The sequence below is a fragment of the Molossus molossus genome, unplaced genomic scaffold (genome assembly GCF_014108415.1).
Source record: "Molossus molossus isolate mMolMol1 unplaced genomic scaffold, mMolMol1.p scaffold_m16_p_32, whole genome shotgun sequence".
NCBI lineage: Eukaryota > Metazoa > Chordata > Mammalia > Chiroptera > Molossidae > Molossus > Molossus molossus.
The window spans coordinates 589,263-603,917 of NW_023425369.1; the positions used below are offsets into that span (position 1 = coordinate 589,263).

Below are 14,655 nucleotides of genomic sequence, written 5' to 3' on the forward strand. Positions count from 1 at the left end.
GTATACTATCAGAGTTCTGTACTCAAATTAGGGATTATGGTGTCTATATCTCTTTACCACAACTACCATTCTTTATCTTCTCTTTTCTTTCCCCCTCTACCAACTTCTCCCTTTTTAAAAAAACATTTCATGAGAATCGGAATTTGAATAGAACTCTGAGTAGCATGTGTCAACATAAGAAACATTCAAACCTGTGAAGAATTTTTGTGAGTTTATTTGAGCCAAAACCGTCAGCAATTTCTGGGAAGCAAAATCTCAATGGATTGAGATAATGCTCCAGAAAATGGCAGTTTTGCACCTTACTTTATACATTACAATCAAAAGACAAAATGCAAGTGGTTACACAAAATCCACTGGTAGAGAGACTAGGGAGGTGGGACAAAGCAAATCAGGGAAATATCTGTGTTTGGATGAGAAGTAAAATGATAGACACATACATCTTTTACATAGGTGGGTACAGGATAGTTAACAATTAACTCTGTAACAATGAGGGGATTTGTGGTCTCTAAGAGTAGTGCCTGTGCGTGAGGGGTCTGGAAAAAGAAAAATTACTTTGACATTCCAAAAATATGTAATTGTAGATGCAAAAAGACAACAGATAGTCTTAGTTAAGGTAAACATTGACCTTTGTCAGGGAAGATGTTGGCCTAGAACATGACTACCTGCTATAAACTGCTTTTAGTTTAAAAGTTTTTATTTCAGGCCATCCTTTGTGGTTACTTTAGGTCTCTGAGTTTGCAAGGCTGCCATGCAGGCCTCCCCTGAGCTTGTCAGGTTAGCACGTGGCTGCATGTTAACATGGCTGCAGAAACATGTTGATATTCTCTAAGAGTGGCATTCTGACTCCTGATTCCTCTGGTTTAGAATTCTATTGTTCCTGGATTTATTCCTATATTATTTTGTGCTTCTATGGAAACATTCATTTAGCATGTTCTGCAAACTTGTCTTTAAATAGACTGATTATGCCCTGGCCAGTTTGGCTCAGAGCGTCAGAGCCTTGGCCTGCAGTCCAAAGAGACCCAGGTTCAGTTCCCACTAGGAGCACGTAACTTGGTTGCAGTTTGTCCCCGGCTCTGGTTGGGTTGTGCAGGGAGCGGCCACTCGATGTGTCCCTTTCACGTCGATGTTTCTCTCTCTCTCCCTCCCACTCTATCTGAACAAAAAAAGGGGGAAAAAATGAAAAAAAAAAATAGAGTGATTACTTGAAGGCACATCTTAGTTACCTATGTAACCACTGCAAGGCTTGTCTCTGTGCTATGCACAAAGCGTCAAAAGTGTTTGTTTGTGATTATATTGTGGTGTCTGAGAAGGAAGGGCACAATAAATGCCACTGTGACTATTTGGTGAATCTTTAAAAAATATATTTTTATTGATTTTTGAGAGAGAGAGAAAGAGAGAGAGGAAGGGAGAGAAACATCCTTTGGCTGCCTCCTGCACGCCCCCTACTGGGGATGAGCCGCAACCTAGGCATGTGCCCCAATCCTCCCTAATAGAGCCAGGACCTCTCAATCCAAGGAACAATGCTCAATCCACTGAGCCACACCGGCTGGGCTATTTAGTGATCAGCTAATCTGTTCTTGGGAATCTTGACTTGTCTGCCCTAAGAACATGCATCTGAGTTGTGATAATCAGAGATGTGCATTCAGTTTGGAGTTTTAAATGGAAGCGGAAACTAACAGTTGTTGAATCTACCATGAGTAGGATACAATTTTTTCTCATAGCACCCTCACGGTTATCCCATAAAGTAGAAGCTGGGAAGGGGAGAAGGGAAACTGAGCTAGGTTTTCAGGCTTTCAATGGACAAGCAGGAAGAGGAGCACAGTCAGATTTCAAGAGAGGCTCTGAATCCCTCTTCGCATCTTTGGGTGGAGCCGCCTGCTACGGGTGTTCTTTCCCTGCGCGCTACAGTTCCTGCACGGGCAACCGAAACGACACCGTGCTGTGTCAAGGTTTCCAGCAGGAGCCACCCTCCTCACTACACCCTAGTTTCTACCACCCGGCCGCCCCAGCCCTACGCTCTGCCGCGACCTCACTTCAGCTCACCGAAGTTCTGACATTTAAATCCTCAGGTCCCCAGCGGCGGAAACGCCCCTCGGTACCGCCCCCTTGCCGCGGGGCTCCTATGATTGGACGTGGTTGAGCCCGGCTGGCCAATGGTGAGGCGGCAGCAGATTCCAGGAAGTGTCGGGGGTGGAGCGTTCCTCGGCTTCCGCGGCGGGCTTGGTTGCGTCTAATTCACCGGTGTTGGCCCGCGCGATGAGTTCTTTCCAGGGCCAGATGGCTGAGTATCCAAACATCTCCATAGACCGATTCGACAGGGAGAATCTCAGGGCCCGCGCCTACTTCCTGTCCCATTGCCACAAGGGTGAGTGAGCGCGGCGTGCCGCCCACTCCCTGGGGACCGGGGCTACACGGGTTCTGGCCCCGCGGGGAAGTCCCCGGGAGCTGGCGAGGAGCGAAGTCGGGCGTCGGGGTCCCGGAGCGAGGGCGTGCGGGCTTTGGGAGGCCAGGAGAGAGACTAGCACCTGCACCTTGTCCCAGCCTGGCTCTACAGCCTCTGAGGCCTTCTTTTCTCATCTGCCAGTTGCGCTCTGAACCGGGGCAGTTTGATCAGGCACAACTGGTATGTTCTGGGAGCTCTCCTAGCGGCCAGTAGTCAGAGGCTGGCGAGGATTACTTCGTTCTTCTCCCACACCCTCGCTACTGCTATGTTATAGGGGAGAATGGGATGGAGTTCCGCTACACTGCCCTAACGTTTATTAACAAGCAGGCACACTCACGCTTAGAAATCAAACATCCTGTCTGTAAACTCGCCAGTTGCAAGCCCCCACGCTCCTTAGATATTTTGTTCACATTCAACAGAAAAGGTTCATTTTAGTCTCGAGGAAGAATATGGTTTACCTTATAGATGGCCAGGTCAGGCAGCCAGAACACCAAGATGGCACAGCTGGGTGAGGTTAGGGATGGAGCCTGAAACCTCTAACCCTAATGATAGGCTAGGTGCTCCAGACACAGCTGGGGCGTCTTTAAAACATTTTAGCCATCTGCAGAGATGGCATATCCCTAATTTCACAACCATTGTCTGTTTTCAGTATCTATTATGCTGATTAATGGGTCACTAACTTCAATGCAAACGGTTTTAATATTCATTATGCTAATTAGCACAGCCTTTGGCATTGAGAGGTGAAGAGAAACTGAAGCACTCTAGTAGCTGCCTCTAGGGGTGTGGGCTTCCAGGGTAGGTTGAGTAGGATGCTCCCAACCGCTCTCGAGTGAATTAGAGCATTAACAAACATGCACAGACATAACACAGTGTAATTTTATAGTCAATTACAGATGTCAAGCATTGCCCTTCCTCACCCGGTTGGTGTGAAGACCAACTGTTGTCTTGTATGTGGAATCAATCCCTTGAACCTGGTGCAAATTGTTGACATTAACCGCTTTGGGGAAATAACTTTCTTGCTCAAAGCCACCAATGATTTCTCTTTAATGAGGAAAATCTGAAGCTCCTCTCGCCATTTGTTAAACATCACTGTGAGCCTCCTTGAGGGTTTTTTTGCTTATTCTTGAGAATAACATTTTCGGGGTCTTGCTTTTCATTGAGAATCTGCTGCTGGATGAGGATGTCTCTGTTTTTACTTTTTTTTTTTTTTTCCTTCTATTTTTTGTTCAGATAGAGTGGGAGGGAGAGAGAGGGAGAGAGAGAAACATCGATGTGAAAGGGACACATCGAGTGGCTGCCACCCACACGACCAACCAGGGCCGGGGACAAACTGCAACCGAGGTATGTGCCCTTAGCGGGAACCGAACCCAGGTCTCTCTGGACCGCAGGCCGATGCTCTAACCGCTGAGCCAAACCGGCCAGGGCTCTGTTTTTACTTTTTGTGTTAAGTCTCACTGGAGTTTCTGAATGTGTTAGCCATGATTAAAGTATGGCAAGGGGGCTTGCCTTTATGTTTAGAAGTAATGAGTTTGGAGAAAGAATTCAAAAGGAAGCTGTGAAATCATAATTAGTTTGTACATTAAAGCAAGAAATTACTCTTTGAGAAGTTTATAATAATGTTTCCTGTTCTCAGATCACATGTGGGTCTGTTTATTCAACCGGGGTAAACTCATCAAGGGCAAGCACTCACCTTCTGCTTTTGGTGATTTCCTATGTTTTTAATCTTTTTGGGAAACAGACTTTTTTGGATGTTCTATGGACTAAATCGTGCCCCTCCTTTCCCCATTCATATGATGAGGCCCTAACCCCGATGTGACTGTCTCTGGAGATAGGGCATTTAGGAAGTAACAAAGTGAAACGAGGTCATAAGGGTGGGGTCCTAATTTGATAGGACTTAAAAGAAGAGGAAGAGATCTCTCTCTCTTTCTCTTTCTCTTCCTCTTCACACACACACACAGACCTAGGAAAAGTCATGTGAACAGATAGCAAGAAAATGGCTGTCTGTCAGCCAGAAAAGGAAGTCTTACCAGAATCCAACCTTGGACTTCAGCCTCTAGAACTGTGAGAAATAAATTTCCGTGGTTTAAGCTCCACCCCCACCCCCTAGTCTATGGTATTGTGTTATGACAGCCCTAGCAGATTAATACATACTATCTGATAAAAATCTATGGACCTTTTTGTTAGAAAAAATGCACATAAACATGTTACTATAATATTTTGATACAATTTGGGGTAGGCCATGGATCCACTTGATGCTAGTTTATGGACTGTCTGGAACCCAGTGCTGTGCTTGGAGTGAACTAGACTTTAGTAACCATCAGTGAGGCCTGGAGGACGAGAGGGTACCCATGGCCTGAGGTAATTGCCCAGAGTTGGGGAGGACCCCTTCAGGGGACAACTTATGATAATTTATTCTGGTCAAGGAAGAAGAAAAAGGCCCTGAAAATGAGCCTTCTGGGTGCACTTCTAGCAACATAAAGCAAACTCACTCAGGCCCTGTTGGCCACTAGTCAGGAAGAGACCTGGAGAAGTATGTATGTGAGGGGGGTTCTTGAATACACAGCTCTAGGGTCTGCCTGCTGAATTAGTTTCAGAGCACAGAGCAGAGTCCTGAGTTTGCCTCCTTTTTGCCATGACACAAACTCTCTGGAAACCCCAATTACTGAGATTCCCACTTTCTGGTATACCCACAGGCCCTAAGAGCCTGGGCCAGGAGTGATCTGAGAAGATTCAGCCTCTGAGGGGGCAGGTGGATTGTCCTGTGGAGGCACCTGTCCGGGGAAGGTCTGCCACATGAGGTATAGTGACTGCCTTGTGTTCATTGGAGTCAAGGATCACCACATATAAACTACATGGGCCTGGCTGGTTTGGCTCAGCAGTTGGAGTGTCAACCCGCAGACCGAAGGGTCTCGGGTTTGATTCCTGGTCAAGGGCATGTACTTGGTTTGCAGGTTCGATCCTCAGCCCCTTGGGGTTGTGCAGGAGGCAGCCAGTCAATGTCTCTCTCACATCGATGTTTCTCTCTCCCCCTCCCACCCTCCCTTCCACTCTGTCTAAAAATCAATGAAAACTAGGTGAGGATTATATTGAGGCATGTGTTTAGGTGGTAATTAGAATAATTAGAATTGGTTTGATTTAACTAAAGAATTTAGAAGTGTCTGGTCATTGTTATTAGGCCTTGGCATGCTCAAGGTTCAGAATGTATTAGAATGCATTCTATGTTTAATGTGCTATTTGATATAAATGTTACCTGTCTTTAAATGTTATCTTTCTGTATCTGTTAATTTGGAAGGCTGTGGAGGACGCCTGTGTGAATAGAAATATCCCACTTCTCAACCCATCAGTCATAGTAGGAGGTGAAGATAACAAAACTCTTCTTATTCTGCCAGAGCCTGAAGGATTTCCTAGAGGAGTCCATGGAAGCAATCTTGAATTTCAAGATGAACTAAATTAAGTGACAAATTGGATGGGTCACAGAGATCAAGGACTGAGGGTGGTTGGATTGAAATGAAAGAAGGTGGTAAAGGAAATTGCTGGAAGCAGTTCTGAATGAGACCCTGTGGCTGCTCAGAGTGATTTAGACTCTGCCCTAAGATTCAGGGGACCATTCTCCTTCTAAATGGCTTCTAATGGCTCAGAAGAAGAGATAGATGGTCAACTTTTATTGGTTCTTGTCCTGTTTTCAGATGGATTCTTCACCTGCAAAAGAGATAGCCAACAGCCCATACAAATCAACTCTCTTATAAAAGTGAATTTATTATGTATTTTCTCTTAAAGGAAGTTTAAAAAGAGCAGACACCTGAGTTTCCTTGGTAAGTAAGCCTTTGCAAAAATAATGTGTTTGATTTTTCATCCTTTTGTTTTTAGATCACATGAAAGGATTAAGAGCCCCGGCCTTGAAAAGAAGGTTGGAGTGCAGGTAATTAATTTTGATACTTATTTGTGTTTGTGTGTCTGTCTTTAACCATTTTAATTGAGCTATAGCATCTATACAGAAGAGTACATACATAATAAAGGTACAGTCTGATGAACTTTTACAAGTGAAGCTTCCACTCAAATCAAGAAATAGAACAGAACCAGTATACCTGTTCTTTCTCCCAGCCAGCCCCCTCTCCCTAAGGTCACCTCTGTTCTGACTTTTGTCTTCATGGTTTAGCTCTGGCTTTTGAACTTTATGTAAATAGAATCATATTAAATAGACTTTTCTATTTCACTTAACATCTTTGTATGATTCATCCGTGCTATTGGGTGGGCAGCAGTCTGTTCCTTTTCATTTCTTTAAGTGTGTGTGTGTGTGTTTGTAAATGATTGTTTCACTATAAGGAATCATATAATACTGTTGGATTTTTTTCTTAAAGCTGAACTATTTTATTCTTTTCCTGCAGCCATTACTTAAATCTAAATTTCATATTCCCAAGATACATATTTGGAAAGGGTCCTGTTGACTTTTGAACCAGTGAATGTCAGGCTAAGTGCTCTCTATCTGCTAAGGGATATCAGTAGTCTATGTTCTTGATAATGACTATTATGTTTATTGAGTACTTATATATATGCAAGGCACTACATGTTTATTAGTTCAGCAGTTTCTTTGAGTGCCTGTGATGAGTCAGGCACTATGCTGGATATTGACAATACAATAGTGAGCAATCCAGATGAAAATCCCTGTCTTCTTGGAGCTGACATCCACATTAGTGCCCTTTGATAACTTTTTGAATAGATATTCCTATTATTTAGATATTATTATTATTATTATTATTATAGATATTGTTTCTGTTTTACAGATGAGGAAACTGAGGAACCAGAGAGGTTAAATTAGTTGCCCAAGGTCACACAGCCAGTAGGTGGCAGGACCAGGATTTCAACCAGGTCTGTCTGATTTTAGAGCCTGTGTATTAGTTACCTATTGCTGTGTAACAAATTACCCTAAAACATAGTGACTTAAACCAATTAATAATGTATTCTCTCTCTCTCTCAGTTTCTATGGGTCAGGGATTCTGATGGAACACAGTGGGGATGGCTGGTTTCTGCCTGATTGGGCATCATATGGGGGCTGACCTTACCTGAAGGCTCCTCCTTTCCAGGTCTGACACCTGGGCTGAGAACACTCAGACACCTGGGCCTTCTCGGGCATTCCTATGTCTAAAATGTCTTCAACATGGTGGTTTCAGGATAGCTGGACTTTTAAAAAAATCCTCACCTAAGCACATGTTCCTTGATTTTTAGAGAAGGGGGAAGGAAGAGAAGCGGGGGGGGGGGGGGGGGGGAGAGAAGCATCAATATAAGAGAAAAACATCGATCAGTTGCCTCTCATATGCACCCCAACCTGGGAACAAACCCACAAGCTAGGTAGGTATGTGCCCTGACTGGGAATCAAACCCGCAACCTTTTAGTGTACAGGACAACACTCTAACCAACTGAGCCATACGGGCCAGGGCAGGATAGCTGGACTTCTTAAATGGAAACTTAAAAAATAAAAAAGTGTATGTGTCAGGTGAGAGCTAGCAGGCAGCCAGGTTGCCTGGAGATCTATCCTCAAAAGTCCTGGGATACTACTTCTGTTATGTTCTGTTGGTTAAGACAGTTACAAAGTTCCACCCAGGTGCAGGGGGAGATTAATATAGAGACTTCCTGTCAATGGAGGGATTTCCATGTCCATTTTGTAAGAAGACTGTGTATGGATGGGTTATATATCAGTATATATATCAGTGGCCATCTTTGGAAAATACAGTCTGCCACAGACTGTATTCCTGACCTCTCTAAGCTATACTGTTGAATTTTTTAATTTTATCATGAAATTGATCTCTGCTCACTAAATAAAAACAAAACAAAACATAAAACAGAATAGCTATATATGAAGCAAAACACAGTCTTCTGTTCCCCTCCCACACCCCCTTTTCATTCCCCAGGGGTATCTTAGCATTTGATGGTATCTTTCCAGACATACCTGATATGTACAAAAATGCATCTTTAACAAAGTTAGTGAGGGCCAACCTTTTGAGAAGGTCAGAGGACAGTGTTTTTTTTCCATCTGCTTCTTCCCCGTCTCTTTACACTCTCAATGGGACTGAGATAGTCACTGGGGTGCTGGCATGTTGGGAACTACACTAAGACTTCTTGTGCCGGCTCAGATTCTGAATTATTCGAGATGAACTGACAGATGATGAAATGTGTTTCCTAGTCACCAAGATGTCTCAGTTTGGATCGTGCTGAAATCACTTTCTTTTTCTTTCTCTTGCAGCTTGAAGGTTTACTTATACTGTTCACCTGTTACTAAAGAGTTGTTGTTAACTAGCCCGAAGTACAGGTTTTGGGAGAAAAGAATTGTAAGTTTTATTTTTTGCATGATGCTAATTCTTTTTTTTCGACTGGGAAATAGCACTGGAATTATTCAAAGACGAATTCCTCACACACTGTGTTTATCTACATTCATTACAATATTGATACTTGCCCTGGCCAGTTTGGCTCCGTGGTTAGAGCATCAGCTCGTAGACCAAAGAGTCCCGGGTTTAATTCCAGCCAAGGGAACATACCTCAGTTGGTCCCTGGTCGAGGTCATGCAGGTGGCAACCAATCGATGTGTTTCTCTCACATCGGTGTTTCTCTCTCTCTCTTCCTCTCTCCCTCCTTCCTGCTCTATCTGAAGATAAATGGAAAAATATCCTCAGTTGAGGATTAAAAAACAAAACAAAACAATATTGATACTTAGTATTTGCAGTTTAGTGGTTTAAAAGAGGTCAACATTTTATTTTTGATTTGCTTTTCTTGTCCCTCAACAGTTTGATCTTGGTTCTTAGTTTTGTTTTATGTCATTGACTCTCTTACTAAGTTGCATTTTAATACTCAACAGTGTAGAAGGGTCATTAACATAAATGATAAATCCTTTATTTAGACCATGGGATAGATTAGGAAAAAATAAATAAAATGTATGGGTTATAATAAGAAAGGGCTTACAACCAGAGTACAAATAAAATGAGTAATTTTGAATCTGGCAAAATAAAATAGATCTAATTAATGGAAGGGAGATATAGTAAAGGGGAGAAAACACAAGTGTGTACTTAGAAAATGTGAAGGTGGCAGGAAAAATTCTATTACAGTAATTACTATAAATATCAATGGATTTAATTCAATTGTTGATCAAAAGACAAATTCTCAGCTTAGGTTAAAAAAAAAAATGAGAAAAGTCCACTAGCCTTAGTCTACAAGAGACACAGTGAAAACAAAAGGATGGATGCGGGTTGAAATGGGGGGGAGAGGGGGAGGAAAAACATACACTAAATAATTAGAAGCTAAAAATGCCTGAGTGGCAATTTTTATATGGTACAAAATAGAACTGAAGGCCAAAAAAATCCTAAGTTTCAAAGAGGATTCTATTTACTATTAAAAGGAACAATGGCTCAAGAAGACAGGAACATATATGCAATTGACAAAGTTGCCTTAACCAGGATAAAGTAATAACATCACCCTTGCTTAGTCAGAGAAAGAACCACAGTAAGTGAAGGGAATTAGGGCTCATTATGTAGGTTAAACCATAAGTAGTTGTGAGAGTTGGCAGAGAAGTCTGAACAAGTGCCATCGTCTGTTTGTTGTTTGCTGACAGCTTTCATCTCCCACTTCCTCTCTCCCCTGGTGCCCCACATCTGGGTAAACTGATACAAAAGCCTACCCCTCCCTTGGCGCCCACTGGAAGTTCGAACCAGGCAAGCTGAGGCCCACCCCCAACCGCAGTAGAAGAAGGGCCACAAGCTCCTGCTCTCTCTCAGACCACAGGAGCCACTTCTAGCCTGGTATTGCCCCCCTCTTCCCAGAAAGTCCCCCGATGTGAATACTGCCGTGTTTTCATGCCCCTTTGGTGCATGGGTGGCATCTTCTATCTCTACCTCCAACCTAGCAGCGGGGTGGAGTCCATCCTCTCTTCACAAAGGGACATAACAGCAGGGCTGTAACCTTGGCCTTGGTGTTGGCCTGAACTTTCTCTGGGTCAGCCTGGCCAGCAGTTAGGAAGGAAGCCGAGAAAGAGTGGAGAAGAGCAAAGACAGGCTGGAATCCACAAGGACAACTGGAAGCTGTGTCTGCCTTTCCCTCCTCCCAGCCCCAGTAGTGCTGCCACTCCCTTTGCCACCTGGCTCCACTCACCTGGCCCAGGACCTGAGAGGCTGGAGGAGGACAGGTATCCAGCATATCCCCCAGAGGAGAGTGTTGGCTGCCGTCCGGCCACGTGTCTGTGAGTTGAGCCAGCAGATCAACAACTCACATGAGATGTTATAATTTCTGGTGCCCTGCAGAGCACTAAAGAATGGCTGTGCGTTCCCTTCTGCCTTCTAAATCTCAGCCTAAGCTGGAAATATACATGGAAGGGACTTCTAGGATAGTTCCAGCTCAGCTAAGTTGGTGTAGGCCCAGGCCACCTCACAATCGAAGGGAGAAACAGGAACTCAACAGTTCTAACTGGAGTGCTTCCCACACCACTGTCAGGACATAGGGGAGGAAGGAGGCAGGAAATACGTGAAAATACAGAAGATTTGAATGACATACGTGGTAAATTTGAACTAAGAGAAATATAGAGCTTTAAACCCAACAGAGAAAACAAGAGCTTTTATAAAAATTGTTTAAGTACTATGTCACAAAAGAAGTTTTAAGAAATCCTAGTGATCTGTCCTTCGACCATAATGCAGTGGTGTTGGAAATCAGAAATAACAGGAGAGCTAAAGTCATCCCATTATATGCATATGGGAACTAAATGTATACAATAAACAACTCTAGGTTAAAGAGGAAATTGTAAAAAAATATATACTACATAGAACTGATAGACAGTGAAAATGTGACTTGTGGAACAGCTGAATTAGTATTTGAAGGGAGATTGTAGCATTAAATCATTTCTTAGAAAGACTAGAATTAAATGGAGTGTCTTCAACTCAATAAGAAGGAAAAGGAACAACAAAGCAAATCTAAGGATATGTGATATTTCTTCACAGAATTAGAGATAAATGTCTGCCAGTATTGACTTCAAAAAGATCAGTATAAAAATATAAAACGAGCCCTGGCCGGTTGCTCAGTGGTTAGAGCATCCATCCGCATACCAGTGAGTCGCAGGTTTGATTCCATTTGAGGGCATGTACCTCTTTTGTGTTTCATCCCCGGCCCTGGTCAGGTCATGCAGGAGGCAACCAGTCGATGTGGCTCTATCACATCGATGTTTCTCTCTGTCTCTCTCTCTCCCACCCTCCCTCCCATTCTATCTGATAATAAGTAGAAAAGTATCCTCAGGTGAGGAATAAAAAAACAAACAAACAAACAAAAACACAAAACGATAAAGGAAAAATATTAATAACAGCAATGCATTTTTTTGACATTTGCTATGATAGTGTATTTGATAATTTAGACAATGCGGATAAATATCTGGAAAAGTAGGAAAATACCAAATTGAAGCAAGAAAAATAGAAAACTTGAATAGATCAGTAACCATTCAAAAATTTAAAACAATTTTAAGATCTCTTCTTCAGTAAAGCCCCACGCCCACATAGTTTTATAGGTACATTTTGCCAAATGTTAGAGAACAAATAATCCCTATACTAGATGAATTACTGTAGAGATAATAAAATAATCCACTCAACCCTGCTGGTAAAATAGGTAATAATAGTACATGGGGAGAAAAGACCATTTCATATGTGAACATAAAAAGATGAAAACTTATGCTCTTTCATTCATCATCTACTTATTGAATGTCTTCGTGTCAGCTGCTGTCCTAATGCAAGTACACCTTGGAGCAGCTCAAATTTGTGAATTAGGCCAATGTGTCATGGACAGGTCCAGCACAAAACCTAAATACATAGAACATGACTTCGTGTTTTACAAAGACTCTGGTTCAGAGGGATGGGAGGTGAAGGGAGGAAGAGTGAGTTCGTGGAAATAGAATTGCTGTCAAAGGAGATACACGTTTCTAAGGCACTTATATATATTGCCACATCAACCTTGAGAAAGGTATTATTTTAGCTTTATCATATTTTCAATCTGTTTAAAACATTTATTATAGTGAAATTAGAAATTGTTAGAGAGCCTGTAACTTCTTCTCTTAGTCCCCTTTCTCTGTTTGGGATGGCAAAGGCATATAAAGCCATGAAAAACCGTGGAAATGGCCAGTTTGATTCCTGGTCAAAACACATGCCCACGCTGTGGGCCCGATCCCCAGTGAGGGGCATGCAGGAGGCAGCCAGTCAATGTTCTCTCACATCGATGTTTCTATCTCTCTCTCCCTCTCACTTTTTCTCTTTCTAATATCAATAAAGAAAAAAAAAGTTAAAAGAAAAAGAAACTGTGGAAATATATAATATGATGTATACATAATCTCTTATTTTGTTTTAACAGATATCAATTGAAATTGAAACTCCTACCCAGATATCATTAGTCGATGAAGCATCAGGCGAGGTAACTAAATATTAAACATCATGTTTTTGAAAATTCATATTTAGTGCTAAAATGATTATTTTCTTTTCTCCTTGATTTTTGAATGTTCATTTAACCATAAGTAAAAATTATAGTAACTGAGTAAGTTTGTGGGGAAAAATATCTCCCAAGGAGTGGACATGATTTCTGTCAGAATGGCACCTTTTTAGTTTCACATGCTAATGAGGGAATGCCAGTTGTTGAATTGCTATGTGATGTCAGTGTCACATTTAATAAGCTTATTATAATGATTACGCAATAAGACAGTGCTTAATATGTCGCAGCAAATTCATGTATATATGTATCCACTCATCTATTGATGGACATTTGGGCTATTTCCAGATCTTAGCAATTGTAAATAGTGCACATAGGGGTGCATAGATTCTCTCTGTTTGGTATTTCAGGCTTCTTACGATATATTCCTAAAAGTGGAATCACTGGGTCAAATGGCAGTTCAATTATTAATTTTTTGAGGAGATGCCATACTGTTTTCCACAGTGGCTGCACCAGTCTGCATTCCCACCAGCAGTGTACTAGAGTCCCCTTTTCTCCACACCCTTGCCAACACTTGTTGTTCCATGATTTGTTGATGGCGGCCATTCTGACAGGTGTGAGGTGATTCCTCATAGTTGTTTTAATGTGCATCTCTCTAATGATTAGTGATGAGTGTACTGTTTTAATACTAAATAGGACTGTGGAACTACCTTTTATTTGTTGTTTTTACCTCATTATATCTAGAGCTAGGAGGTATTTTTCTGTTTTTTGGCAATCTAGTGAATATTTGTTCTATAGTCCGATTATAACCTGCTTTATTGACATGGTGAACTCTGAGGGTGTTGTTTGTTCTAAGACTGTGATCAGCCAGGGGCTGACTTTTCCCATTACCTTTTGGAGAACATCAGGCATTTAAAGTTCTCATAAAATGATTGTCCCAAGGGAGGACTGCACAGCCCATTTAGGGCGGGTTACAAAGGAGGGCCTGAACCTTTCCCAGTGCCGTCCTGAACTCAGTCAGCTAACACGTTTGGGAGACTTGCTCTCATTGCCTCGCTGCCTTGTGACGTATGTGGTGAACGACGTTCTCAAAGCCGGGCCCCAGACAACAGGCAGCTCTCGCTTAGCAGAGCCTTAGTCCCTCTCTGGTCCTTTAGGTTTCCTCTCGTGCTCTGTGGCTTTTGTGTGTTGTGTCTCCATCTCCAATCATTGGGACACCTTGTTTTAAAGAGGCCTTTGGAAAGAATGATGTTAGACTTATGAGAGGAGCTGGTGTGTCCAGAGCTCTGCCTACCTTACCCTCCCCCACCCCATCCTGAGGGCTGAGAGGCAAGCCCACCAAGCTCAGCCCCAATAGGAAGTGCAGCATGGTGACTTGGGACCAGGCTACATCAAGCTTCTTTTATTTTATTTTATTTTATCTTATTTTATTTTATTGTTTTCTTTCTTTATTTTTTAGAGAGAGAGGAAGAGAGAGGGAGAGAGGGAGAAACATTGATGAGAGAGAACATCGATTGGCCACCTCCTGCATGCCCCCCACTGGGGATTCGGCCCACAAGCTGGGCATGTTTCCTGACCAGGAATCAAACCGGCAACCTCTTGGTGCATGGGTCAACACTCAACCACTGAGACACACCAGCTGGGCAAGCTGTTTTTTTAAAATAACAACTCTATTGCCCTGGCCGGTTTGGCTCAGCGGTTAGAGCGTCCGCCTGCGGTCCGGAGAGACCCGGGTTCGGTTCCCGCTAAGGGCATGTACCTCGGTTGCAGTTTGTCCC

General features: G+C 42.7%; 1 protein-coding gene across 2 annotated transcripts in view; it reads left to right on the plus strand.

The window, feature by feature from the left end:
* Positions 1–2,227: 2,227 nt before the first annotated feature.
* Positions 2,228–14,655, plus strand: part of DCLRE1C (DNA cross-link repair 1C) — a 47,577-nt gene continuing 35,149 nt past the window's right edge. The window contains exons 1-5 of one of the 2 annotated variants that reach the window (XM_036281188.1): positions 2,307–2,365; positions 6,311–6,362; positions 7,225–7,309; positions 8,682–8,766; positions 12,806–12,865. Coding sequence is in view for 1 of the 2 variants with exons in the window: in XM_036281187.1 (XP_036137080.1) it covers positions 2,257–2,365; positions 6,311–6,362; positions 8,682–8,766; positions 12,806–12,865 (306 nt within the window). In the remaining variant the exon portion in view is untranslated. Of the gene's footprint in view, positions 2,366–6,310; positions 6,363–7,224; positions 7,310–8,681; positions 8,767–12,805; positions 12,866–14,655 lie in introns of both variants that reach the window. The other variant, XM_036281187.1, reaches the window with a different exon arrangement.